The sequence below is a fragment of the Trichosurus vulpecula genome, chromosome 6 (genome assembly GCF_011100635.1).
Source record: "Trichosurus vulpecula isolate mTriVul1 chromosome 6, mTriVul1.pri, whole genome shotgun sequence".
In the NCBI taxonomy this organism is placed as follows: Eukaryota; Metazoa; Chordata; class Mammalia; order Diprotodontia; family Phalangeridae; genus Trichosurus; species Trichosurus vulpecula.
Window position 1 is genome coordinate 14,863,799 of NC_050578.1, and position 26,776 is coordinate 14,890,574.

General features: G+C 35.3%; 1 protein-coding gene across 1 annotated transcript in view; it reads right to left on the reverse strand.

Moving 5' to 3' along the window:
- Positions 1-737: 737 nt before the first annotated feature.
- The window catches only part of FBXO8 (F-box protein 8), a 54,181-nt gene continuing 28,142 nt past the window's right edge, over positions 738-26,776 (reverse strand). The window contains exons 4-6 of the mRNA XM_036762569.1: positions 13,002-13,120; positions 7,904-8,100; positions 738-3,340 (exon numbers count right to left, since the gene is read on the reverse strand). Of these exons, the coding sequence (XP_036618464.1) occupies positions 3,153-3,340; positions 7,904-8,100; positions 13,002-13,120 (504 nt within the window). The 3' untranslated portion in view covers positions 738-3,152. The remainder of the gene's footprint in view (positions 3,341-7,903; positions 8,101-13,001; positions 13,121-26,776) is intronic.

Here is a 26,776-nt window from a genome sequence, read left to right on the forward strand (position 1 = left end):
ATCCTTGATGAAAGTGTAAGAAGGGAAGAGAAAGGTGCTGACAGATGACTTTCCACAGCAAATTATATCTCAAGTCATATAATTGGGAGGTTCCTTGGAACAAATTTGGACAATTTTTATTATATAAGATTCTATTATTACTAGTTACAAAAGCACATCTGACTTGATAGAGGAAAACTGAAACAACTGCTATCTTCAAATTATAAAAGAGATAACCTTATATTAATAGGGAGATACAGTATAAGCTCACCAGGAGCAGGCCAGGGGAGATGCTTTTCAGATGTCCAAATGGAAGAGAAATTCTTTATAGATGGTCAGGTTCTATATGTGATCCTGTTTTTGGAAGACATTGTGTTCATAGGAATCACATATTTAGAGCTGGAAGAGACCACCTGGTTCAGCTTCTTCATATTAAAGATGAGGAAACTGAAGGCTTAGAAGGTAATATGATTTGGTCAGAATTGGGATTCCAACTCATGTTCTTTGACTACACAGTTAGTGCCTTTCCACTGTATCGGCTTCAAGTTCTACAATACCATAGGTCCTCCTAAATCATCCACAATCACCGAAAAGAGATTAGTCTAGCAATTCATGTGGGAAAAACTCAGTGTGAAGAATGGGTATTCCACAAATTATGACATTCAGTTTTACAGAGTAGACATTGTGTTATTAATATATCCAGGCCCTGCAGACACACACTGAGCTGGGTCCAGAAATGAACAGGGAGATGAGTGTACTGGATTTTACTGGGGAAACTGTTTATTATTTTCAATGATCTTAATTTGCTTCCTACAGCAAAATCTATTTTATTTACACAAAATATTTTCCTGATGATGCTACATGACTACATGTCATAGACTACCACTGTCCTGTGAAGAATAAAACATGTAGCAACATAAAGGTACATGATGGGTGTAAGTAGTAAGCCATATATCACCAACCATTACCTGCCTGAAAGAAGTGGTATAAAAAGAACTCATCAAGGATATGTCTTACTAGACAAAGAAGGAAGTGATTTATGCGGCAAGAATTAGACATAATAGATGGACAGCTCTTGGTTGTCCTTGAAGAAAACCTACAAAAACAGGCACAAGGTAAACAGGATGAAAAGGCATAGAATAATTATAATTTGTAATAGTGGAGAAAGTACTCACACTAAAGAGTTCACATATAGTATCTGGAAATAGGAGGCGCTTGTTAAATGTTGATTTACTGTTGGTTGGCATCGATCAAAGTATTGTCTTTGCAGCGTACCTGTAGGGCAGATCTGGACAACAACTGAGGTTCCCATTTTGATCTAAATGTTTTCCTCCTACCATTCCATTCTTCCAAAATAAGCAAAAAAAAACCCCAAAACCCCTACCCATCAATCCATAAGTGTGCTGTTACAAACCTGGATGTTATCTCTCCCCTTTTTACATAGATTTTTTGGGAGGTAGGGATAGGAGGGAGAGACATGTTTAGATTAAAGTGGCAAGTCTCGATATACAAAGATACACACACACACACATACAGTTCTAGTGAGTTATTGAATTACCAGTGATTAAGCTATGATCTGTATAATTCCTGTTTTAAAGTGTTATAATTTTCTAAGAAGTGCTAATATATTTGTGGCATAGATAACTTACCATTAACCAAAACAATCTGATTATTCCTAACCAGACTGAAGTGACACTTACTATATATATATATATGTATATATCCCTTTTGAAAGTTCATTGGCAAGAGACTATTTCAAAGATAGTAACATTAGTCAAATTATTTTAAAGACAGTCAAGAGAGATTTACTATGCTACTCAATGAATACTTTATTTTGATTTATTCAAGTGCTGAGGAAAAGAAATCCTTTAAAGACATGTAATCTATGCTCCATAAGAATGTTATTATAGTATCTTAGAGTTAAGTCTGTATGGAACAGAAAATTTAAATGCTGTAAACTGTAAATTCCAAGAGGGCAAGGATCATGTCTTATATAGTTAAAAAATATTACTCGGTACCTAGCTGCTCAGCACTCTTCATCGAGTAGTTGTTTAACTAGTGGTTTAAAAGTTGAATTAACAAAGTAATTATGGGTTAAACATGTCTTTCTTATTCTAGATGTATACATATACTTACATGTACACACATACATATGTAGTTATATGTTCACATGTACATATACACACATTACTCCTTGCATGGAAGTAATGGTTGGTAATGTCCTACAACCTATTTATACCCGTCATGTACCTTTATGTTGCTGCGTGTGTGTGTGTGTGTGTGTGTGTGTGTACATGGGAGTGGCATCAGACAGGTGATTTCACCACTATGTATCAGAACTTCCAATATGGAAACTCCCACCCTATATGCAAATCAGCAGCTCATCTTCGACTTATAGTCTTAGAGAGTTGTCTAGGTCACCAAAAGGTTAAATGATTTGTCCATGGTGACAGAATGTTAGAGGTAGGACTCACTCAAGTTTTAGCACTCCAATCACTATGCCATGCTGTCTCCCTAAAATAATGGGTCAATGTATGTGTGGACACACAATGTATATACACATATATGTGATGTAAAATTAATCAGAAATTAGTGCCCTCCTTTCCAATTCAAAAATGAAATAAATATTGTTATTGATGAATCTCTCAGAAGTCAGAAGTGACTTTCGGGAAAACAATCACAATCTCTGATCAGTAGTAAAGAAAGTAAGAAGTCAATTTTAGAGAGAAAAGGAAAAACTTTAGTTAAAATACTATACAATAAAATAATTATGATTATAAATCTCTTTAGTTAAATATGTACACATTATATGGTATTTTATAAAAGAATGGAACTGGTTAAGATTTCTGAAGCAAATCAAATGCAAAAATTTACCACTGTTTTAGTGTAATGTCAGTTCAAACATTCTTAAATGGTTGTGTCAGACTCTGTTTTGTCATGGCTCTGCTTTGTGCAAAATAAAAGGAAAATTAAGAAAAATTTCTGCAAAATCCTTCAGTTCCCATGGTAAATTACTAAAAAAAAAAAAAAAAAAAAAGGTAGTATACACACACTTGATTGTATGCAGAGGTTAGAATGACCAGCACTAGTGTAACCCCCATATCTACAAAATAATTTCTTGGGTAGCTTTAGTTGTTTTCACCTTCAAAGCTGAAGTCCTAACAGTTGTGCTTTTATGCAGCCACGTGGCCAATAAGGTAGATGTTGTCATAAAGGTGCCCTACAAAATCTTCACTAATGTTCTGAGCAGCGCGCCGAGTGTTTCGGATAAATTCTCTTTTTGACATTTTGTTCTTCACGTGAGGACTAGTGAGGTCAATGGAAAGCAGGATCAAAGAGTAACACAGTACATATACAGCATCTAAAGAGAAAAAAGAAATGTCAGAAATTATTAACAAGTTTTCAAGATGTGGTCCTGATTAATAGTCTGTGATTGGAACAGATCAAAAAGCTTTATTTTTTATTTAAAAACAATTTTAGAACTGTTTAAGAAATTTCAGTACAAATAAATTGAAAATGTAAAGTACTGGAATTAATTTCAAACTTTTTAATATCTCCTTTCAAAAGATACATATTAAGTCATTCAGTTGTAAGGTATATTATGTATTTATTAATGGTATAAATCACACTTTTAAAAATATTTGTTTAGTTTTAGTTCTCAAAGTTTACTTTTATAAGATTTCAAATTTTAAATTTTCTCCCCCCTCCCCCAAGCTGGTATGCAAACCGGAATTAAAGTTGGTCACCACACAATGTTGTTGTTGTTGTTGTGTAAAATTTCTCCTGGTTCTGCTTATTTCACTCAGCATCAGTTCATGTAAATCTTTCCAGGTTTTTCTGAAGTCTGCCTGCTCTTCATTTCTTATAGCACAATAGTATTCCATTACATTCATATACCACAACTTATTCAGCCATTCCCCAATTGATGGGTATCTCCTCAATTTCCAATTGTTGGCCACAGCAAAAAGAGCTGCTATAAATATTTTTGTATATGTGGCTCCTTTTCCCATTTTATGGTCTCTCTGGGATACAGACCTAGAAATGGCAATGCTAGATCAAAGGGTAGGCACAGTTTTACAATCCTTTGGGCATAGTTCCAAATTGCTCTCCAGAATGGCTGGACCAGTTTACAACTCCACCAACAATGCATTAGTGTTCCAGTTTTCCCACATCTTCTCCAACATTTACATTGTTCTGTTTTGTAATGTTAGCCAATCTGATAGGTGTGATGTGGTACCCTCAGGGTTGTTTTACTTTGCATTTCTCCAATCAATAGTGATTTAGAACATTTTTTCATATGACTTAGATAGCTTTAATTTCTTCATCTGAAAACTTCCTGTTCATATCTTTTGACCATTTATCAACTGGGGAACTAAATCATACTTTAAACCCATTCTAACAATTTCTCCATCCCAAATATATTTCCATAATGTCCTTTCAAAAATAAGTTAACTGATACGTGTCGTCGTTGAAAAAAATTTGTGATAAGGATTTGTTGTGCAAATATGTGTTGTTCATGAAAGATATTACTGATATAAATTTCTCACTTTATAAATACATTTGGAAGATTTCTTGACTGTTCTGTTAAAAAAGATATGGTGCTATGATGTTAAATTTTTTTTTTGGAAATATGTATTGGTCAAGACAATTGGTTCCATATCGCTAATATTATGGTAGTTGTAGAAATTCAGTGTTTCCATGTGCTTTAAAAATATATACACATGTGCAAAACATCTATATTAAATATTCTTTGTAAAACACATTCAATAGACATCACAGCTATGGGCATATTGAGAATATTTCACATAATCCTGTTATGTAACTAGCTATACAACATCTATTCTTAATAGGAGAAAACAATGAAATTACTGGGGGTAAGAATGGAAAAAGAAGATATATCAGGTGAGAAATTACAGTGCAAATTTATAAATAATACAATGACATAGCTGGATTAAAATGGACATTTAATTTTAAAATCCAGATATTTTCTATATGGTACCACTCAGTTGAATATCTGTAAACTTTTCCTCACCTTTTAAAACTTAATTTCATAATTTTCAATTAGATGTTTATCATGTAAAACATGCCTTAGAGTGGAACAAAAAGCTGGAACAAAATTTCTATGCCATCAAAATCATCAAGCAGCTCTGAAGAATTGATATATTTGAATATTAGATCTCACTAACTTACAATGTCATGCCATCAAATGAGATGAGATATATAATGTGTGTATACATATATAAATGTATATAGACACATACGTATATGGAAAGCAATTTACAAAGCTTAAAGTGCTATACAAATGCAAACCATTTACTAAAGAAAAGAAAGACGTGCTGAGGTATCCACTTAATTTTCTGACATAATGATGTAATCTATCAAAGCCTGCATAAGGTCAGTTTTACAAATCATAGTTGTTATGTAATGCTTAAGCAAACAAAAAAAGAATCATTTCTATTCTGGAACCATCTTCCAAATTTGGAAGAAATGGCAGATATACTACTTAAAGTGGCTTTTTCTATTATTATCAAAATTTTACTTTCAGAAATTAGGTAAAGTGATCCCAACTGTAGTTATGACACAATAATGAGTCTAACATAGATTAATTTTGAGTGGGAAATGCCTTTGCCATTCTCTCTCTATGATCCTGGACACACTGCTCAGTGTTCCTAGGTCTCAACTTTCTCAAAGATTTACTTTTTCCAAATCCATTCCTTCCATTATACTATGCTGCTTCTGTTCTTATGCACATATCCCTTATTTCACAGACAAAGCCTATAAATACTATCACACTTACTTCCCAATACCAGTTTTGACTCACTGTAAGATAATGAAATGGATTTAAACTACTGAAATGGAAAAAAAATAAGGTGAACAAGATCTCCTTTGGACTGCAACCAGAAATGTCCTTACTATCACATTTCTACGTTTCTACTTGAATGTCAAGTCACAGGCATTGAAAGTCACTATTTCAGGTCCTTATCACTCATACCTAAACTATTACAAAGCTCTTCTGGTTCGTTTCCCTAATTCAGATCTCTCCCTATCCTAATCCATCCTCCAAATAGCTGCCAAAATGGTTTCCCTAACATGCAGGTATTACCATGTCACTTTCCTATTCAATAAAAACTCCAAAGGCTCTCAATTACATCCAAGATCAAATACAAAATCTTCTGTTTGGCTTTTAGATCCCTTCACAGCCTGGCTCCCTGCTACCTTTTCAAATCTTCTTATTCCCCTCCACAGACTTTATGATGTTTTAACAACCCAGCTAGCAGCTCCTGTGGGGGCATAAGATCCCCCCACAGCCAGCACCCAGGAGGCTGCTGGCACGCCAGGAAAGCACAGGTTCTTTTTATCTGCTTAAACAAGGAAAGCACGGTGAAGGGGTTGACCAGCTTACTTTAATCCAGCATTCAGTTAGCATACAGACAACATTCATTTAGTTCAGGGGAAAACGCCAACATTCAGTTAGCATTCAGTTAGTTCAGGGGAGCAAAGAGACAAGCATCAAGAGACAGGCCAAATACAGGTTCATTCACTTACTTCAGGGGAAAAAGCCAGCACCCTGAGGTTCAGAACATTCATTTAGTTTGGGGGAAATTAATCAGCACCCCAAACCTCAAAACCAAAATACAAGCAAATTACAAATATCAACAGACAGACCCAATACAATTCATAGTTACCAACATCTAGGCTCGGCCCGAGAGCAAGGGCTGGCCCAGAGTCATGCTCCCCACTGCTCCCACACCAACAGGAAAAGGAAAGAGCGCTCTTCAAGCTGTCCTCTCCCCTCTTATAGAGTTTTTGACATCATCAAGCACCGCCTGAATGACCAAGGCCGATTGGTTCTTGAGTCGGTCCCTCCCCCTAGCACAGACTAGGTTAACACCCAATAGGGCATGGCCCTGGAGTTAACACCTCCCCTCAGCCAGCCCCATGACTCATCACTGGCATGGTCTCTGGGCTTCCTGCCCCGCAAGAGAAGCCCCAGTGCCCAGCGAGGCTCAATGAGGTAAGCTGAGTCACTCAAAGAAAACAAAGGCCATCCTGGCCACATATGATCAGGTGGCAGGGCCCTTCTTGGTGTTCCTCACACATGCTCTTCATCTACTGTGAATGTGTACTACATGTTCCCTATGACTGGAATACTCTCTCCTTCCTCACTCCTGCTTCTGATTTCCTTCAATTTAGCTCAGAGGCCTGATCCCCTATACTACTTGTGCCTTCTCTCTTAAGATTACCTTTCACTTACATTGTATTTGGGGTGTATGTGTGTATACGTGTGTCCGTCTGTCTGACCGCATGTATTATCCCATGTTGTCTCCCACAACAGAATGTGAAACTCTTTGAGGGCAGGGGCTGTATTTTTATCTTTCTTTGCATCCTAAGCACTTAGCACAGTGACTGCCTGGAACACAGTAAGCACTTAATAAATATTTGTTAACTGACATAGAGGAAGAAATTTGATTTCCTTTCAAAAAAATCTATCATTAATATATCCTATACTCCCAGAAACATTAAATCGTTGTGGCAGCCCTGACATGGGATATACTACAGAGTATACCTAAGGGCCAGGTACCTTTACTTAAACAGACTAGAATTCTGGAACACTTGAAGTGAGAAAAAATTTCACCCTAACAGAATCTACAAAAGGGCATTGCATCCTTTGGTATTTTTATAATAATTTAGTTTTCTCATTGTTTTGAAATACTTGGATTTCATATAAAAAGGCAAATAATAAGGCATATAAAGTTTTATATTGAGAAAGCTGAGACTGCAAACCAATCAATGTTCATTATTGTAAAAACTAAACTTTTTGAAAAAATTTTTACCCGTTTTAGCTTCTAGTTAGTTGGGAGATGAGACTTTATAACATGCCAAGGGGAAAAAAAAAGTAGCAATTTATTATGGAAATTCTTACCAGGACTAAGGCCAAGCTCTCTCATCAAATCAGGGTTACAAGCACAGAATCTGTGTGAGAATTTTGTTATAAGAGTTTCAAGATACTCCCCACGTTCTTCAGGGGCATGAATATGTCGAAAAAATTCTCTCAGTGCATTTGGCAAGAACTGATTTCTAAAATTGTGCAATGTCACAAGGTCATCCAAGACATCTCTCCTAGGAGAAAGACAAAAAGATAAAGTTTTAGTAAATTTTTAGTTTCCATTTCTTCATTATAGAAAAAAAAGTATTGATGAGAAAGGTAAATGTCCAATTTTTAGTAGAAAATATTTGGTTATTTGAAGCCAAAGATGCTAAATTTATCTCAAAAGCCAAAGGTATGGTGTATACAGCTATCACTCTTATTACATATACTAAGCAATTTAAATTTTTATTGATATCCGGTTTTTTAAAAAAAAATTATTGATAACCTTTTGCTTTTTATATCATCAGAATTTCTTCCAGTATTCCTCTACCTCACCCTTCCTAGAAGGCCATGACATATAACAAATAATACTTTTCAAAGAAAAAGAAAGAGAGAAATCATCAAAACCAAATACTACATGAAATATATGTGATATTCTACACCTGTAGACCTCCCACCTCGGCAAAAGAATGGGGAGGGGGGCGGGGAAAGGCCTTCTCCAATGTCTTCTTTGGGATCATGTTTGTTCTTTTTCTTTCTGTTTTGAACATTTTCATCTATTTTGCGGTATTCCTTTCCATTTACCTCATTGCAGTCATCATGTATACTGTTTTCTTGGCTCTGCTTGTTTTAGTCTATATCAGTTCACCTACATCTTTCCATGCTTCTCTAGTCATCATATTCTTCCTTTCTTATAGCACATTAATGTTCTATTGCATTCATGTACCACAGTGTGTATACTCTACTCAGTGGGCATCTACTTTGCTTCCAGTTATTTACTGCCACAAAAAGTGATGCTATAAACATTTCGGTATTTATGGGAGGCTTTCTTCTTATCATGACCTCCTTAGGATATATACCTAGTAGTAGGAGCTCTGGGTCAAAGGGTATGGATACTTTAATCACCTTATTTGCATAATTTCAAATTGCTTTTCGCTGATTCTCAAGTCCACCACCGTATTAGTTTACCTGTTTTCCCACAATGCCTCCAACACTGAATATCCTTAACTTTTGTCATCTTTGTCATTTTTTTACGTGCAAGGTGAAAGCTTGAGGTTGTACTGATTTGCATTTCTCTTATTATTAGTGGTTTAGTGCATTCTTTCACATGGATGTTTCATATGCTTACAATTTTTTTGAAAACTATTCCTATCCTTTGATGACTTATCTATTGCTAAATGTTTTTACACACACACATATAAGCATAAATGTGCATATATATGCATATGTGTGTATGTGTATATATACATATATATCCTGAATACTAAACATTATCTGAAAAATCTGATACAAAGATTTTTCCCATTCCACCTCTTCTCTTTTTTTTCTAGATATATCAATTTTGTTTCTAAAGAATCTTTTTAGTATCATGTAATCAAAGTCTTTATCTTCTGTAACTGCTTCTATCTGTTGTTTAGTTAAGAATACTACTATAGCTTGACAGGTATATAATCTGCTTCTCTTCTAAATATTATATGGTACTATATTTAACATTAAAGGTGCATATTTATTGTGAAGTTATTGTGGAACATGGTGTAAAATGTTTGTCTAGGCCTAATTTTTGCCAGACTCTTTTCTAGCTTCCCTAGAAGTTTTTATTTCAGTTAAAACAAATATGGAGTTCCATTATTTTCTGGTTTCTAAAACACTGGATTACTGAGGTTTTTCTGATTTTCCCTATCTAGTCTATTCCATTGATCTACATTTCTATTTTTTAACAATACTAAGTGGTTTTTCATGACTGCATCAGAAATTGCTATTTCACTCTTTCTTTTTTTATTTGTTACTATTTTTTCTAGTTCTATAAATATCCATTTGATAGCTTTATTGGTATAACCTTAACACTATAAATTATCTTTGCAGGTATTGTTGTTTTCATTATACTGGCACAACCAGCAAAGAGCAATGAATATCCCTCCTATTGTTTAAATTATTCCTTATTTCTTTAAGGAGCAGCTTGTGATTAAATCTATACAGGTATTTTGTGGGCCTCGGCAGACTGATCCTAAGATATTTTGTGCATTTTATAGCTATTTTGAAGGAGATTTACCTAATATTATTGCTTCTTGGATTTTGTCATTATTACAGAGAAATGCTGTTGATTTTTGCAGTTTTATTTTATAGGCTGCAACTTTGCCAAAGCCATTTTCTCAGCATCTTTGCTGGCTCCTTATGATTTTCTAAGTCATCAGCAAATAGGGATAGTTTTATCACTTCTTTGCCCAATTCTAATCTACTGTCTCTTATTTTATTGCTATTGTTAGCATTTCTAGAATTATACACTTTGTGTATACTTTGGGAATCTTTGTTTTACTCCTATGTTTACTGGGAAAGCTTCTAATGTATTCTTATGGCACATGGTGCTTGCTTTCAGTTTCAGATACATTTTATGAAATTAAAAAGGTCCTTTTATGTCTATACTTTGTAGGGTTTTTAGCATAAATGAATGTTATGCCTTGTGAAAGTTTTTTTCCTACTCCATTGAGATAATGATGTTACTATGGGTTTTAATATGTTAACTACATTGATTATTTTCCTAATCTTGAACTAACCTTGGATCCTGAGTAAAAATCCAACTTGGCCATAATGAATGATTTCTTGGATGAATTGCTATAGTGTTTGACAGGATTTTCTTTAAAATTTTTGAATCACTATTTGGTAGTGATATCAATGTCTATGTTTCTCTTTCTTGGATTTATCTTTTTTTGTTTTAATATTGCTTAAATTTCACCTGGTATTCTCCTCCTCCCAGAGAGCCATCCCTTATAACATGGAATTTTAAAAAATTAAAAGAGGAAAAAAAACCATTTCAGCAAAACCTATTAATACATTTTAAAAAGCCCCAACCCTGTTATTATATGCACTATTCTACACCAGTGGACTTCCTAACTGCAAAGGAGCAAGTACAGATGTCTCAAGAAGACATATTTAAACCCATAGAATTTACTACGTTACATTTACGACATACTAAATATTATTTCAGTGGTGCATGTTTCAATAATACCTTACAAAGATAAAGTATTTTATTCTTCTATCTGCAAAAATGCGTAACATGAATGAAGAACATTAAATACACTGATTACAGAAGGTAAATTTAAGCCATTCACTATATCAATACTAGAGATGTGATTTGAACTTTATCTTAACCTCTTCCTCAATTATCCTACTGGTTCCATATCTACTAATAATTTGAGTAAAACTGTACAATAACTGCTATAGTCATCGGACTAGAGCAGTGGGGCACAATGCATCCCTTGTATACCACTGTAAGGGACAGACATATGGAATTCTGAAGATTATATAAACATTTTGATGTTTGTATGCATTTATATTGTATTTAATGCTTTTAGGTTTAGTTTTATAAGATGTTTTATTCTGAATTTCAAATTTGATTTCTATATGGACAATATAAAAACTTGAAAATTTCTCATTAGATCCAAACCGCTAGCAGTGAATACGTGTAACTGATTAATAGGAAAATATAATGCTAAGGTTTTTCCATAAAAGCTTGGGTCTGAAAAGCTAGCACAGGTGCTGATGAATGCCCTCACCTCCTTCTTTACTAAGGAGGCTGAGACCATCTGTTACAATCTCCTTTTTTTTATATCCTCTACTCCTAAAAACCTAAGTTTTTATTTGCTCTCTCCATTTTTGGTTATCTTACTTGATGAAGTGGTATTTTTCCTTGTGATAACTAACTCTTCCATTTGTGTCCTTCATCCATTTCTTGCCTATCCCATTCTGGGAAACACACACTTGTACAAACGAAATTATTTTCTCCAAGGGCACCAATGATCTCTTCTCAGTTATCAGTCTTCTTGACCTCTATGTTGTCTGATATTGTCGACCACCTACTTTCTCTTGACCACCACGGTATGACTCTTTTCTGCTTATCCTACTTGTCTGGCCATTCTCTCCTGACTATTCTCTTGTTTCACCATTTTCTCTCTCGACTGTCCTCAGCCCTCATTTCTCTCTTATTTTATCCTTTGATGGCTTTACCCATTCCCTAGCCTTAATTCTGGAGAGGATTCCCAACTCTACCTAACCAATATCAATCTCCTTCCTGAATGCCAGTCCCAAATCTCTGCCTGCATAGCCCTAAGGGCACCTTTAACTCAATATGACCCAAATGTTTGATTCCTGCTGTTAAGTTTTGTCATTCTCTCAGTCATACATGCAGGAAATTTTAGATTTATTTTTGACTAAGTCTATCTTACTGCACTCAAAGATACAATCTGTTATCAAGTTCTCTACCTCCACAACATCTCTTGCATCTGGTCCCTCTTCTCAATTCATACTGCAGCCAATTAGTGTTTTTATCATTCTCTCATGAACTATTTTGCAGAAAGCCACTCTCCCTGACATCAGTATTTCCTCTATAAATGCCTGTTTTTAAAATGAACCATTATTAGAACAATTTTTTACAACAGTGGTCTCCTGTTTACCAAACTGAAGACAGTTTCTCTAAGGTCATGTGTTAAGGAAGGCCCATTTCATTCTGTGACAGGGCTCTCATCTCCTCTGTCCAGGATTATTTTTTAATAACCTCATCTCTGGTCTCCTTGACTTCAGTTTTACCCCATTCCCTTTGCAGAGATGCCAAAAATAATCTTACTAACACGTAATTATGCATTATAACTCTATTGTTCAAAAGTCTTCAGTTGCTCCTTGTTGCCTAAAAGATAAACTACAAACTCCTTAGCTTAGCATAGAAGACCCTCCACAATCTGGTTCCAAAATATCTTTCATTCTGCCTTATTTCATTCTGCCCCCTGGACATCACGAATTCTGTACTCTAATCAAACTTTATTGTTAAGAACTACCTACATCTAAAGGAAAACGTGGCTCCCGATTAATATAAGTAATTTATAAAAATGTTGTGTGGTTAAAAAATTATTTGAATTCCCAACTAATTTTTATTTATTTTTACCTTTCATCAAGATAGATTCTCAGCTTCTTCCAATTTAGTGTTCTTGTACAAAAGATAAACTTTGCTATTTCCTTTGGTGAATCATCCAGGATACCCTTGGACATAAAGTAGTTCACTCCCTAAGGCAGAAACAGATATGGCTAGATGAATAAAATTGTCCTTTAAAATTTACATTTATAGACAATTACTGTTTTTAGCAGACCAATAACTATAAACTTTTAGCTTTAATAGGCTTTATTTTGCTATTACTTCAAACTGTATTTAAACATGCAAAATACAAGCTAAAACTTAGTAGATTGTTACTGTAATTTATGGTTGATATTTTACATGCAATGAAAGGTAGGAAATTCAAAGTTATAGATAGTATAACAATCTTCTTGCACTTATTTAAATATAATGTCTGCAAAGGCAACCATTGCTAAGTTTCCATCTATATTATTTGTTTGTTTACTGAACAAAAAATGAAACTCATATAAAAAGACTAACATTATTCTACCTACTTGAAAATATTTCCCATACCAATTCTTCCCCCCCTGCCCAAATAGAAAACATGGTACCTGAAGACCAGCTATAAGCACTAACAGTCCTTTAAAGAAAAGAGCTTCTAAATTTTTTTTTTCTAACTATACTGAATTGTAGTTTGGAAACAGAAATGCCTGACTATGCTTGCCTACAGATTTAAAGCACTGCCAGGCCAGGTGATGTGCGGTTTTTGAATAATGCTAAATATTGTGAGCACCCAGCTAGAAATGTAGACACCTATTAAGGCAAATAATTTCATTGTTTTCATGGCATTTATCTTTGAATTTCCTGACCTCCGCATGCAAAACTTTCAAGAGAAGCATTACCATAGTTTTTATGACTAGATTATTTTAAAAACAACAACAACAACAACAAAAAACCCAAACAAACACTGAAATCTATGTTCTTACATGTATATGGAAGTCACATTCAAATAAATATTTTTTATGGATTTGAATGTGTAGTCATTCAAAAAAAGGCAGGTATATTTATTTCAACATGCAGATATCCAGGATACATGCATGCCCATGAATGCTTATGTCTGGATAATGGTAGCCTGTGTGTATTTAATTGGTATAAAAGTGATTTATTTTGCATGCATGATATACTGTTTCCACATATACATTTCGTATTTCTTCAGTATTTCTCTAGTTTAAGAAGCATTTATGTAGTATTTTAGGGAGCTGTGCACATTTAACTAATAATTCATGTCTAGAAAGTTTTTCATAAAGAATAAGATCCCTCTCCCAAATATTTTCATAATGAATTTTAAAAAGTGATTTTGATAGCAAGAGGAAATATTGTGAATATCTGCAAATTAGAATTTAAAAATGAGATAATCTAATATACATAATTATGTACTCTTATGAGCAGATTATAGTATTTTGTAATTAATGCTCTGAAGATCCTTATTTATACTTTATTTATAAATTCTGAAAACCAATGAAATAGAATTGCTAAATCATTAGAGAAAAATAGAGTAAAGGAAAGGATAAGAAGCACATGGTACAATATAGCCTAACTCCTGGGAGTCTCAAGGATGCTTCCATGTTAAGCAGCATTTCAGAATAAATGTTGGATGTAGGTACAGAATATAAGAAGGCCTAGACAATAGGTCAAATGACTGGCCTGGCATGAAATTAGCAACAGTTATCTCAGGCATACACGGTGGAATCTTGAATTAGTTATCGGTTGCCTATTTCCATCCTACCCTCCATTAGCAAGAATAATAAGAGAGTTGACTGTACACTTAAAAGGCTTCTTGGTTTATTTCACAATTCTATTTTTAAATTCATACTTTAGAAACTTCCTAAGCCTCAATTAATCTAAATGACTGAATTTGCTAGAAAATTTTAGATGCATAGCAATATGGAAAAAGTGTTATTTAAATGACTGCTTATACAGAACTAACTGCAAAAGTACATGATGCTAACTTTTTTTTTACAAAATTATTAACATCTTAAAATGTTACTAAATGAAAATACTTAGTGATTATTTAAATTCTCTAATGTAAGCATTACAGCATTATTTAATGTTCTCTAATGCAAAGGATGAACAAAAGCAACAATGCTTTTAATGTACATTCACACTGATAAGTGCCCAATGATGCTCCATGTGTAGCACTGGTTTGATCTCTGGTTCACAGAATTCACAGAAGACAATTCGGATAGCATGTTTCAACACATTAACAACTGACATTCATTTCGATTAGAATATTTATTAGGGCCTACTATATTCTGGGAGAGTAAAGTAATTTAAATAAGGGAGGGATGAGGATAGGCATTTATATAGCATCTACTATGTGCTAGGCATAAACATTTTACAAAATATTTATCTCATTTGATCTCAACAGCAACTCTGCAAGGTAGGTATTATTTTTATCCTCATTTTACAGCTGAAGAAACTGAAGCAGAGGTAAATGATCTGCCCAGGGTCACACATGGCTAGTGTGTGTCTGATTCCTGAGTTCTACGTACCGCACCACCTGCCTGCCTCTAAGTAAGGCATGGGCCCTGCCTTCATGGAACTTACAGTCAGTCTAGTGGGGGACACAACACAAACAACCACAGTCGGAGCAGGGACATTTCATTACTGACTGAGGAGATCAAGCAAAGTTTCACAAAGGGTTGGTATTTGAGCTGAGATTTTACAGAATGTGAAATCAACAGCTGGAGGGTTAGAAGGGCATTTCAAATACAAGTTGCAGCATGACCAAAGGTATGCAGGTAGAAAAAGTATGTGAAATGTACAAGGGATAATGCGTAATTCAATTTGGTTAGGACACATAGTACATGAAGAATAGTGTAAGAGAGAAATGGAAAGGTAGGCTAATACTGCATTTTTGAAGGCCTCAAATGTCAAGATAAGGAGCATGAATTTTCATAAGTGACACAGAGTCACTGAATAGTTTTGAGCAGAAGTGACAAGTTCAGATTTGAACATAAAAAAATTATCTGGCAATAAAGTGGTTATTAAGGAAAAGGGAATAAAGATTAGGAAGCCACAGTAAGGGTTCAAGTAGGTAGTAATGAACATACTGGTCGGTGGCAGTAAGAAAAAAGAGGTTAGGATGAATCTGATATTATAAAAAGAGAATTGAAAAGATTTGGGAACCATAAGTTAGGGGATATGAAAAAAATAGAAGAGACAAGGATAATACCAATGCTTCAAAGGCAGTAGACAGTGTGGTTATAGTGACATAAACAGGAAGAACAGTTTTAAGGGAAAATATAAATCCTGACATTTATATATTTCTTTAAGACTTGCAAAGTGCTTCTTTACATACACTGGTTCGTTGGAGGTCTATGACAACCCAAAATAAGGCAAGTGGTTCAAGACAAGCTTAGCTATCTGGTGTAACATAGAAAAAGAAATGTCCTATAGGCCCCAGGAGACGCTGACCTAGATGTACAGATCTGGGAGTCATCTACATAGTGATGAGAGGGTTGAAGCTATGGAATGAAATGAGATTGCCAAGGTGAAGAGTGTATAAAGAGAAGAATAATAATAGTGATAGAACCTTAGGGAACATCTTTTAAAGGGGCACTTGAAAAGGTGAGAGAAGTAGACTGGTTAGAGAAGGAAGAAGAAAACCAGAATATCTCAGAAGTCAAAAGGAGGGACTGTATCTAGATGAAGGGAATTATTAATGATGTCAAATACTGAAGAAAGATCAAGGATGTTAAAGACTAAGGAAAGGTCACTGTGTTTAATAGTACAAATTTCCAGATTTTAATCCTACTAAGTATATAGGAAAGTGGCAAGTAAATCAATTTTAGGCCCAATGTAGAACTAGGAATTGTGCTTGAAATTAAGTCGTATGTTGGGCGCAATGAAGGGCAATCAATAAATGAGGATTAAGTACCTATTACACGACACCAATCAGTAAATTCACTACTACCTACTTGAACCGTTACTGTGGCTTCCTAGTCTCCACTCTCTTTACCTTTATATCCCTAAACCACTTCTGTCCTTTATGCTTTTGCACTATGTAAGGAACTGGTTATACAAATACAAAAGTGAGAAAGAAACAGACAAGAATTTTACATTCATTTGTAGGGAATGCAGCCTGTTCACAAACTAATAAATACAGGATATAAGGGTAGGGACTGGACCTGTTATTCCACAGGCATAGGAAAGTCCTGAGTGAGGAAACTCAGTCAATCAATAAACATTTATTAAAAGCCTTTTATGTGCCAGGCTGGGGATACAAAAAGAGACAAAAGAATTCCTGCCTTTAAGGAACTCACAACATAATATGGAAGAAAACAAGCAAACAAATATGTATAAATAAGCTATATACAGGAAAAATAGGAAATCATTAAAAAGGGGAAAGACACTAGAATTATTTGGGAAATGCTTCTTATAGAAAATGGGATTTTAGTTGGGACTTGAAGGAAGCTCCCAAGCTACTTGGGAAACCAGTAGGTGGACATGAAGAGGTAGAGCATTCCAGGCAGATAGGGGTAGGGTGGGTGGGAGACAGTCAGACAAAATCATCAGTGCTGAAAGATGAAGTCTCTTGTTCATGAAATAGCAAGGAGGCTAATGTCGCTGGATCAATGAGTATGTAAGCAAGGAATAAAGTATAAGAAGACTGGAAAGGAAGGGGAATGCTAGGTTATAAAAGGCTTTAACTCCCAAATAGAAAACTTCCATTTATGACTTTTATTGTAAAATACAATGGTCTTTTCTTGGTCTTTATTTTGTATTTGATCTTGGAGGCAAGAGGGAGCCACTGGAGTTTATTTTTATTGAATAGAGGGATGAGACATGGTGAGATGTGTGCTTTAGGAAAACTGCTGTTGTCCTTTGTTCTCAAAGAGGACTGATTAATAACATCGTGAGGGTGATGTCTTGACTTGAGTTACAAATTAGATTTAAATGAGGCTGAGTGGAGCAAAGTTGGTAGCCTCATTCTCTCTTCCAGAGTTCTGAAGTCCAGTGGCAAGACTTACAAGTCAAAATGATTGACGATGGCCTGGGATGCAGTGGATGACCTTGGTCTTACTAAATTAAGGTCTTTCCCAGGCCTCAGTTTGTCTGAGGCAACAAACTTTCAATGACTAAGGGCTAGGTAGGTGCTCCATCACTTTCAGGGTGAGGAAAGTATCAGGATTAGACACTGGTCTGGGATGCCTGGGAAGGAAAATTGTAGCAAACAGAACTTCATACACTCTCTAGCATGATTTAATTACAATTAATTCTAACAGCTATCACTTTGGCATAAAATGGAGGATGAACTGGAGTGGGTAGAGACTTGAGGCAGGCAGACCTGCCAGCAGGCTATTGCAATAGTCCAGGTGTGAGACGATGAGAGCTGCATCAGGGTGGTGACAGTATGAGAGGAGAGAAGGGGGCCATACTTGAGAAAGATTGCAAAGTTGAAATCAACAGGCCTTGGCAACAGATTGGATACGGGGGATGAGAGATATAGAGTAGCAAAGGATGATAACTAAATTGTTAGCCTGAGGGACTCAGAGGTTGTGGTGTTCTCAACAATAATAGGGAAGTCAGGCGCGGGGCAGGGTTTAGGGAAAAAGATAATGAATTTCAGATGTGTTGAATTTAAGATATCTACTGAATATCCAGTTTGAAAGGCAGCTGGAAATGTGAGATTGGAGAGGTTAGGTTGAGTGGGTAGATTTCAGGATCAGCAGCATTGAGATGATAATTAAATTTAGAGGAGCTGAAGAGATCAGTGAAGTACTATAGAGGAAGAAAGAAGAGAATCCAGGACAAAGTCCTAAAAGACAACCCTGGTTAGTGGGTGTGATCTGGATTGGGATCTAGGAAGAGATTGAAAAATAGAGATCCGATAGGCTGTAGGAGAACCAGGAGAGAGTAGTGTCCTGAAAACTTGGAAGGAAGAGAACATCAAGGGTGATTGAGGGTGATCCACAGTATCAAAAGCTGCAGAGAGGTCAAGAATGAAGAAGGTCAGTGGTTTTGGCACTTAAGAGATCATTGATAACTTTGGAGGGAGACATTTTGGGGAAATGATGAGGTCAGAAGCCATATTGTAAGCTGTTATGAGGCGAAGGAAAGGAGAGAAAGTAGAGGCACCAACTGTAGATGGCCTTTAGGGGCCATTGCTTGACTCACTTCTTAAAGAGGCCTAATCACTGAATGGGCGTTATCTCACTCTAAGTGAACACATGAAAAGGCCTGGGCACCAAAATGGCCAGGGTCTCCCAGTGCATCCTGGGCCATCTCCAGTCTTCCTGATAAATATCTGGTAACTGGACCAAGACGGCTCTGGAGGAGAAAGTGAGGCTGGTGACCTTGCACAGCCCGCCCTCACTCAAATCAAAGTCAGCTGCCAGTCATGTCATCATTTCCCTGATGTCATGGTTCTCTCTGAAAACAAAGGGTAAACGAAAGCTATAAAAGACGTAAGAGATATAGGACAATGGTGACTGGAGATGGAAGGATCAAGTGAGGATTTTTTGAGGATCAAGGAGACGTAGGCATGTTGGCAGGCTGTAGGGAAAAAAAACAGTAGACAAGGAGAGGTTGAAGGTAGGTGAAGGAGTGGGGATGACAGGGGAGGCAATCTGTTGGTGATGGAAAGGAATGGGATTGTTTGTGCAGATGGGAGAGTGCACCTTGGTAAGAAGCAAGGAGAAGGGCTATAACTTCATGTGAGACAGTCACTGAATTCCTTAAAGAAGGAAAGAGAGTATCCTGGAGGTCAGCAGATAATAGTCACTAGGATTTTGACTGGATGATAAATGTGGATTGAATGAACTTAAAAAGAGCAGAGGTTACTGAGTAATAGTGATAGAGGGAGAGCCTGAAAATGGCAATGAGTATTCCAATTCTCCTACCACAATTAGTGAGTGATGGGGGCAGGGCTTATGAGTGAAAGTGCAACAAAGGTTGGCCAGAGTGGCCAGGAAGGCTATGTCATAGCTAAAATGGCAGGTGAACAATTCCAGGATTTACAGGCACTAAAAAATGGGATGAGAGACTCCATGGCAAATTATGGAAACAATAGAATGATTAGGTAAAATAAATACATTTAAGATAAAGAAAGCACATGAATACTGTTGTCTGATTTTCATTTGTGTCATTTTTTGCTAAGTCTTACAGAAGGTATAATTTTCTACAGAAAACATTTTCACAGCCACATAATTAATTGGAGAGATGTAGATAATATACAATAACACTATGTTTACTGACTCAGCTAAGCAAAATTCCGCTTTAAAGGTTATAAAAAAATCAAAACAATAAATATTAAAAGAATCCAAAGAAGACCAGTATTTTGGTTAAGTAGTTAATGGATGATTTACAGGGAAAAAAAGATGAATGTCACTTATAATGGGATGGCAAGGATGAGTTTTTGATCTCTACTGTTAGAGGGAATATATATTAAGGATCATATGGATCCACTGACTATATCTTAAGGATAACTAAGTCATAGTAATATTTTTAAGTAATGCTTTTTATGTAAAAACCCAGTTTTCTCTAAGGTCTTTACCACTAGCACCTATTAGGTGAGTTGAATTATAATTTCTTTTTTAATATTCTCAAAACGAAATCATGCAGTAGCAACTATTTCAATTTACACTTAGAAAGTTGGGAGTGGTACTCCAAATTAGAGATCAAACTTTCTTGTCCTCCCATTATAAACCCTGAAGTAAAAACTGCAATATTTTTTCCGTACGATAGGATTACAGATTTAGAACAAGAAGGGATTTTACAGGTAATCTTGTCTAACTGGCCAACCCCTTGCTATTTTATAGATATCAAAGTAAGGTTTGGATAGGAGGTTACCTAGGCATGCTAGATTCTCTCTCTCCAAATTTACTCCTTTTTCCAATACAGTAAACTTTCCCTCTCATAACTATGTAATTAAATTAACAAGTCTTTGTAAAGAGAAATAAAATTTCTACATCTTAACAAACAAACTTAAAATAAAACCTCAATTTAAGGCTGAATTTACCACTATAACTTAAGAGGGCATGGCTAGGAATTCTACTCTATAGTGACTCAAATTCCAAAAATTGTGAACAAAAATGTGGAAACAAGATTGAAATCTGTAGATATCCAGATTAACATGAGTGGCTAGTTATAGTTTACCACCACTTAAAAAAAAAAAAAAACTTCTCAAATTTGTTGGTATTTATTTTAGTTTGATTTTGTGCTCATTTCTGTATATTAAAACCATGTAGAGCAGTCTTTTCCCTTCCTTCTGGGTCTTACTTAGGATTATCTGGATTATTGAGGACACAGCATGATGTCTCAGGGCTCTCTCTCCAACAAGAGAAGTCTTAAAGGATCCATTCTCTACACTTGTAGATATATCATGATTTTGTCTGGTCCTGGTGTAATTGGCTATCCCAAGCTGTACCAGATCTACTGTGGTGACCGGCTTTAGAAAGATGGATCATTCTAGAAGGAACATTTTATAAAAATATAGCCAAGTGCTAGGAAAAAGTTATTTTGTAGGGAATGAAGTTCCTTTAATTGTAGATCTTTATAAAAATTTTAAGTTTTATTGATTTCTTAAAAAAAAACATTTCAAACATTCCCAGATTACCCCTATTTGTGATGACTCTCTTGTAATAAAGTAAATCATTAAATGAAAAAAATGAAAAGAAATGTATTTTCTCTTCATCTCCACTACCCCATGGCACACTGAAAATAAGAGAAATGAAAAACAAATTCCATGCAACAAATATTGCATAGTCAAAACAAATTTTCTCAATGGCTGCAGTCAAAAATAAATGTTTCATTCTGCACCCTAAATCCATCACTCTGTATCAGGAGATGGATAATATCATGACCATTATGGATGGGCATTGTATGATCACAGTCCTTACAGCTTTCAAAAAGTTGTTTGTCTTTATAATGTTAGTATTGTTTAAATTATTCTTTTGGTTCTGCTTACTTCACTCTGAATCATTTCATACAAGTCTTTCCACAATTCTTTGAAGTGCTATGTCCTCATATCTTATAACACAAAAGTATTCTATTACATTCACATACCACAATTTATTGATCTGTTCCTCAACTGATAGGCCTCCCTTTAGTTTCCAGCTTTTTGCTACCACAAAATGAACTGATGTGAATATTTTTGTACTTATAGGACCTTTTCTTCTTTCTTTGATACTTTTGTGTATTGGTCTGAGAGTGGTTTAGCTGGATCAAAGGGCATAACAAGTAACTTATTTTGTATAATTACAAATTGTTTTCCAGAATGGTTGTAGCCATTCACAATTCTACCAATGATACGTTGAAGTTCCTGTTCTCCTACAGTCCTTCCAATACTCATTATTTTTATTTTTTGTCATCTTTGCTGACTAAAATTTAGATGGATGTGAGGTGGAATCTAAACACTGTTCTAATTTATAATTCTTTAATTAGTAGGGATTTGGAGCATTTTTTATATGGCTATAGATAGTCTGGGTCAGATTTTTCTTTGAAAAAGAGTGAATCTCCCTGTATTCAAACTAAAAATTGCATATTGGTATGCAGTGTTTATGAAATATACTAATCTGCAAGCCTGGTAACTTTTTGGGTTTTTTAAATTAAAGTCAAGTTTGGATAAAGAGATTAAACTATCAATTATGTGTGAGAGGTTGCTTTAAACAGCTATTAACAATCAAAATATGAAAAAAAATAAAATCTATGCATATATCATTGAATCAACAGACTGTATAAAGTACTTAGTACACACGACTACATTTTTTTAAAGTATAAAAAACGTCCACCCCTCCCCCCCCGCCTTTTTAAAGGAAGCTTAGAGAGCTGGCCTTGAGGCTAGACGACCTGAGTTAAAATCCTACCTCTGACCCATCCTGGCTATGTGACACTGGGCAAGTCGATTAGCCTCACAGGGCTTGAGGCAATTTGCTTATACTATACCTTATAAAGTGAAGACAAGATGCAATCCTGCATTGGTAGAGGGATTTTCCTCACTTGGAAGTTCCCTGTACCAATGACTGAAGATACAGTCCCTATTCCTATTTCATAACACATATTTCCTGAATGGAATTACAATTTAGTTGGATAGGTAAAACATGTAAGCAAAATAGCAAAAATACTCATGAAAAGTCAACTAATGGTAAAAGCATGATAGTGTATTCAATCAACCAACAAGCATGGCTTATAATATGTGTCAGGCACTGTGTCACAGGTGGTGAGTCTACAAATACAAAAAATGAAAAAATATGTAGGTTGTCCTCAAAAACAGACCACACCTCTAAAATCAATCAATCAATTGATGAACATTTAGTATGTTTACTATGCTAAGCACTGGAAATGAGGCCTCTTTGAAACGAATAAACACAGAGTGAAAAATAACCAAAAATTACCATGAAAAATACATTTATTATAAAAACTGGAGGGTTGGGAAAGAGGTAGGAGTTTCCCAGGGCTGCTAAAAAGAAGGGTCTATGACCTGCAGTATCTTGTGACAGAGAAAGTTAACAAAAAGAGGTAGTAAGGACTAATTACAAATTCTATTCTTGAAGCTCATCACCTACTGAAGAAGGCTAAGGAATGTGGCAAAAAAAAAAATGACTGGAGCTCAATGATAACTGTATTCAGATTTTTACGATCTAGGTAGGGGAGAAATGGGAGTGTGGTCTGCATTTGAACCAAGAGTGCATATGTAGCAATTGAATGATAAGGAGAACAAGACAACTCACTGTAGGCTGGGAAGTTAAAGAAGTTTTGTATGTAAAGCTTGCATTAAGGCTTGTATGAAACTTGAGTAGGGCATCATTGGATGCATAAGAAAGAAAAGTACAAGTTGCTTTGCGGATCTAGTAGTAGTTAGAGGGTGAATTGGAGTCAAGTTTTGAAGGATTTAGAATACCAAGGAACAAGTGAAAGTATTTGAGTGGGAAAATGCCAGGATGAAAATAGTATTTCAGGAAGTTTATCCCAATAGCAATGTTTAGGATAAATCAAAAGAGAGTGTGATTAGAGGCAGGAATACCAGTAAGGGGGCGGGGAGGCCTACTGCTTTAGGCCAGGTGTGTGGGGATAAGTGATTTGAATCAGTGGGATGGGCAGTGGGAAAGGATAGGGTGAACATGAGAGTATTAATGAAGGAAGAATAATTACAAGAATCACAGAATTTGTGCTGGAGAGGACCTTAGAGATGTCTAATCCCCTCATTTTACAGGTGAAGAAACTGAGGCACAAAGAAATGAAGTATTTAACGGTATGAGACAATCAGGACTGGTTCTAAGTAGTCAGTACTTCAAGTTAAACAGTAAGAGTCAAAATGATCATGTTAAAGATTGCCTAAGTAAAATCATTATTTGTGACTCAAGAAAACTTGAGGTAGAACCTATTATATTTCATCACAATTAGTGAAAATACCAAGTTTTGCCAGTCATGTCAACTCGAACTGAAACATGGGCCACTACAAAGAGTTAGAAATTGAGAGGATGCCCATCAATTGGGGAATGGGCTGAAGAAGTAGTATATGATTATCATGGAATACTATTGTGCTATAAGAAATGATGATGAGGCTGATTTCAGAAAAATCTGGAAAGACTTATTTAAACTACTGCAAAGTGAAGTGAGCAGAACAAGGAGTACTTTGCACATGGTAACAGCAATACTGTATGATAAAGAACTCTGAATGGGCCTGGAGTCAGGAATAACAAAATTCAAAACCTACCTCAGACACTAGCTCTGTGATCTTGGTTAAGTCACTTAACCTATTTGTCCTCAGTTTCCTCAACTGTAAAATGAAAATGATAATACTACCTGCCTCCCAGGGTTGTTGTGAAGATCAAATGAGATAATAATTGTAACGCACTTGGCACAGTGCCTGGCACATTGTAGACTCAATATAAAATTACTGTTGTTATCTCTAGCTTACTTATCCAAACATATGTTACTATACTTTATGTATTTAATGCTCAAGTCAAACTAGTCTACTGACTGTTCTCACACCATAGTCACTCTCTCCCGTTTTCACAGACTGTCCTTCAAGCCCTAGAAAGTGCTGTTTTCACCTCTGCTCCAGAGAATCAGTAGTTTTTGTCAAAGCATAGTTCCATTTCCACCTTCTACATACCACCCCGCTAAAATGCCTTATATATGTTTTGTATTCATTTTTATGTACGCATGTTCCCTAATAGAATTTAAGTTCTTCGTGAGCAGAATGTTTGCCTTTGTCTTTGTATTTCTAGTGCCTAACACATGGTAGATTCTTAATAAATTCTTGCTGATTTATCCTTATTAAATCAGATTGTCAAACTTGAATACTGAGAAGGAATATATAGAACTAAGAAGCAGGCTTTGAGGAAATCTACTATTTACAAAAGGGATTTTTCTCCTCCTTTCTACAGGAATAATCACATAATTTTAAAAAAAATTATAAAAGTAAATAAAAAATTTCAATCTTCACTTTTATAAGATTTTGCGTTTGAAATTTTTCCCCCTCTCTCCTCCCCAAGATAGTATGCAATCTTATAGAGGTTATACATGTACAATCATATTAAAGATATTTTTACATTAGTCACATTGTGAAAGAAGAATCAGAAAAAGGAAAAAACCACAAGGAAAAAAAGAGCGAAAACGGTATGCTCCAAACTGCATTCTGATTCCATAATTATTTCTCTGGGTGTGGATGATATTTTCCATCGTGAGTCTTGGAACTGTCTTAGATCTTTGCATTGGTGAGAAGAGCTAAGTCTATCAAAATTGGCCATTGCATAGTGTTGCTGTTACTGTGTACAATGTTCTCCTAGTTCTGCTCACTTCGCTCAGCATCAGTTCATATAGGTCTTTCCAAGTTTTTCTGAAATCCGCCTGCTCCTTATTTCTTATAGAACAACAGTATTGGTATACCACAACTTGTTCAGCCATTCCCCAATTGATGGGCATCCCCTCAATTTCCAATTCTTGGCCACCATAAAAAGAGCCGCTATAAATATTTTTGTACATGTGGGTTCTTTTCCCTTTTTAATGAACTCTTTAGGATAGAGACCAAGTAGTTGTATTGCTGGATCAAAGGATATGCACAGTTTTATAGCCCTTTGGGCAAAGCTGCAAATTGCTCTCTAGAATGCCTTGATCAGTTTGCAACTCCACCAACAATGCACTAGTGTTCCAATTTTTGCACTTCTCCAACACTTATCATTTTCCTGTTTTGTCATGTTAGCCAATTTGATAGGAGAATTTCACATAAATTTAATATAAATACCATACTTTCCTGGGTGTTTTTTTTTTTTTTGCTGTGCCACCTTTTCTTTATTACATAGATACATTTGTTATTTCTCTTTTTAAAAAGATCTTTTTCAAATCATTACCATATAAAACAATCCTGAAAAACAGAAGCCATTAGACTAAACAAGCTAGACTATCTGATCATTTGAGGAGTGAATGGATTCTCAAAAATTATTTGTGCAAAGTTAATGAATAGGAAAAAAACCAAAATAAAACAAAACTATTATTGACACCTGACAAATATTTGTGTGTGTGTATATACACACACACACACACACACACACACACACATATATATATATATATATATATGAATGTTGGTCTGTAATTTTTGAAAAGCAACCAATAGCAATTTTTGTGAGGAACAAACTTGACAGAGGAATTAAATGTTTAACTTTATTTTCATCCAAGTCTACATCAGAAACACTCACAATAAACACTATTGCTCTTGGAGTATTAATGTGAACTACAATTAAACAACAATAAGCATCTGTGCCAAGCACGGTGCCATGTTACATGCTGAGGTTACAAAGATAAAAAGGAATCAGAAAGTA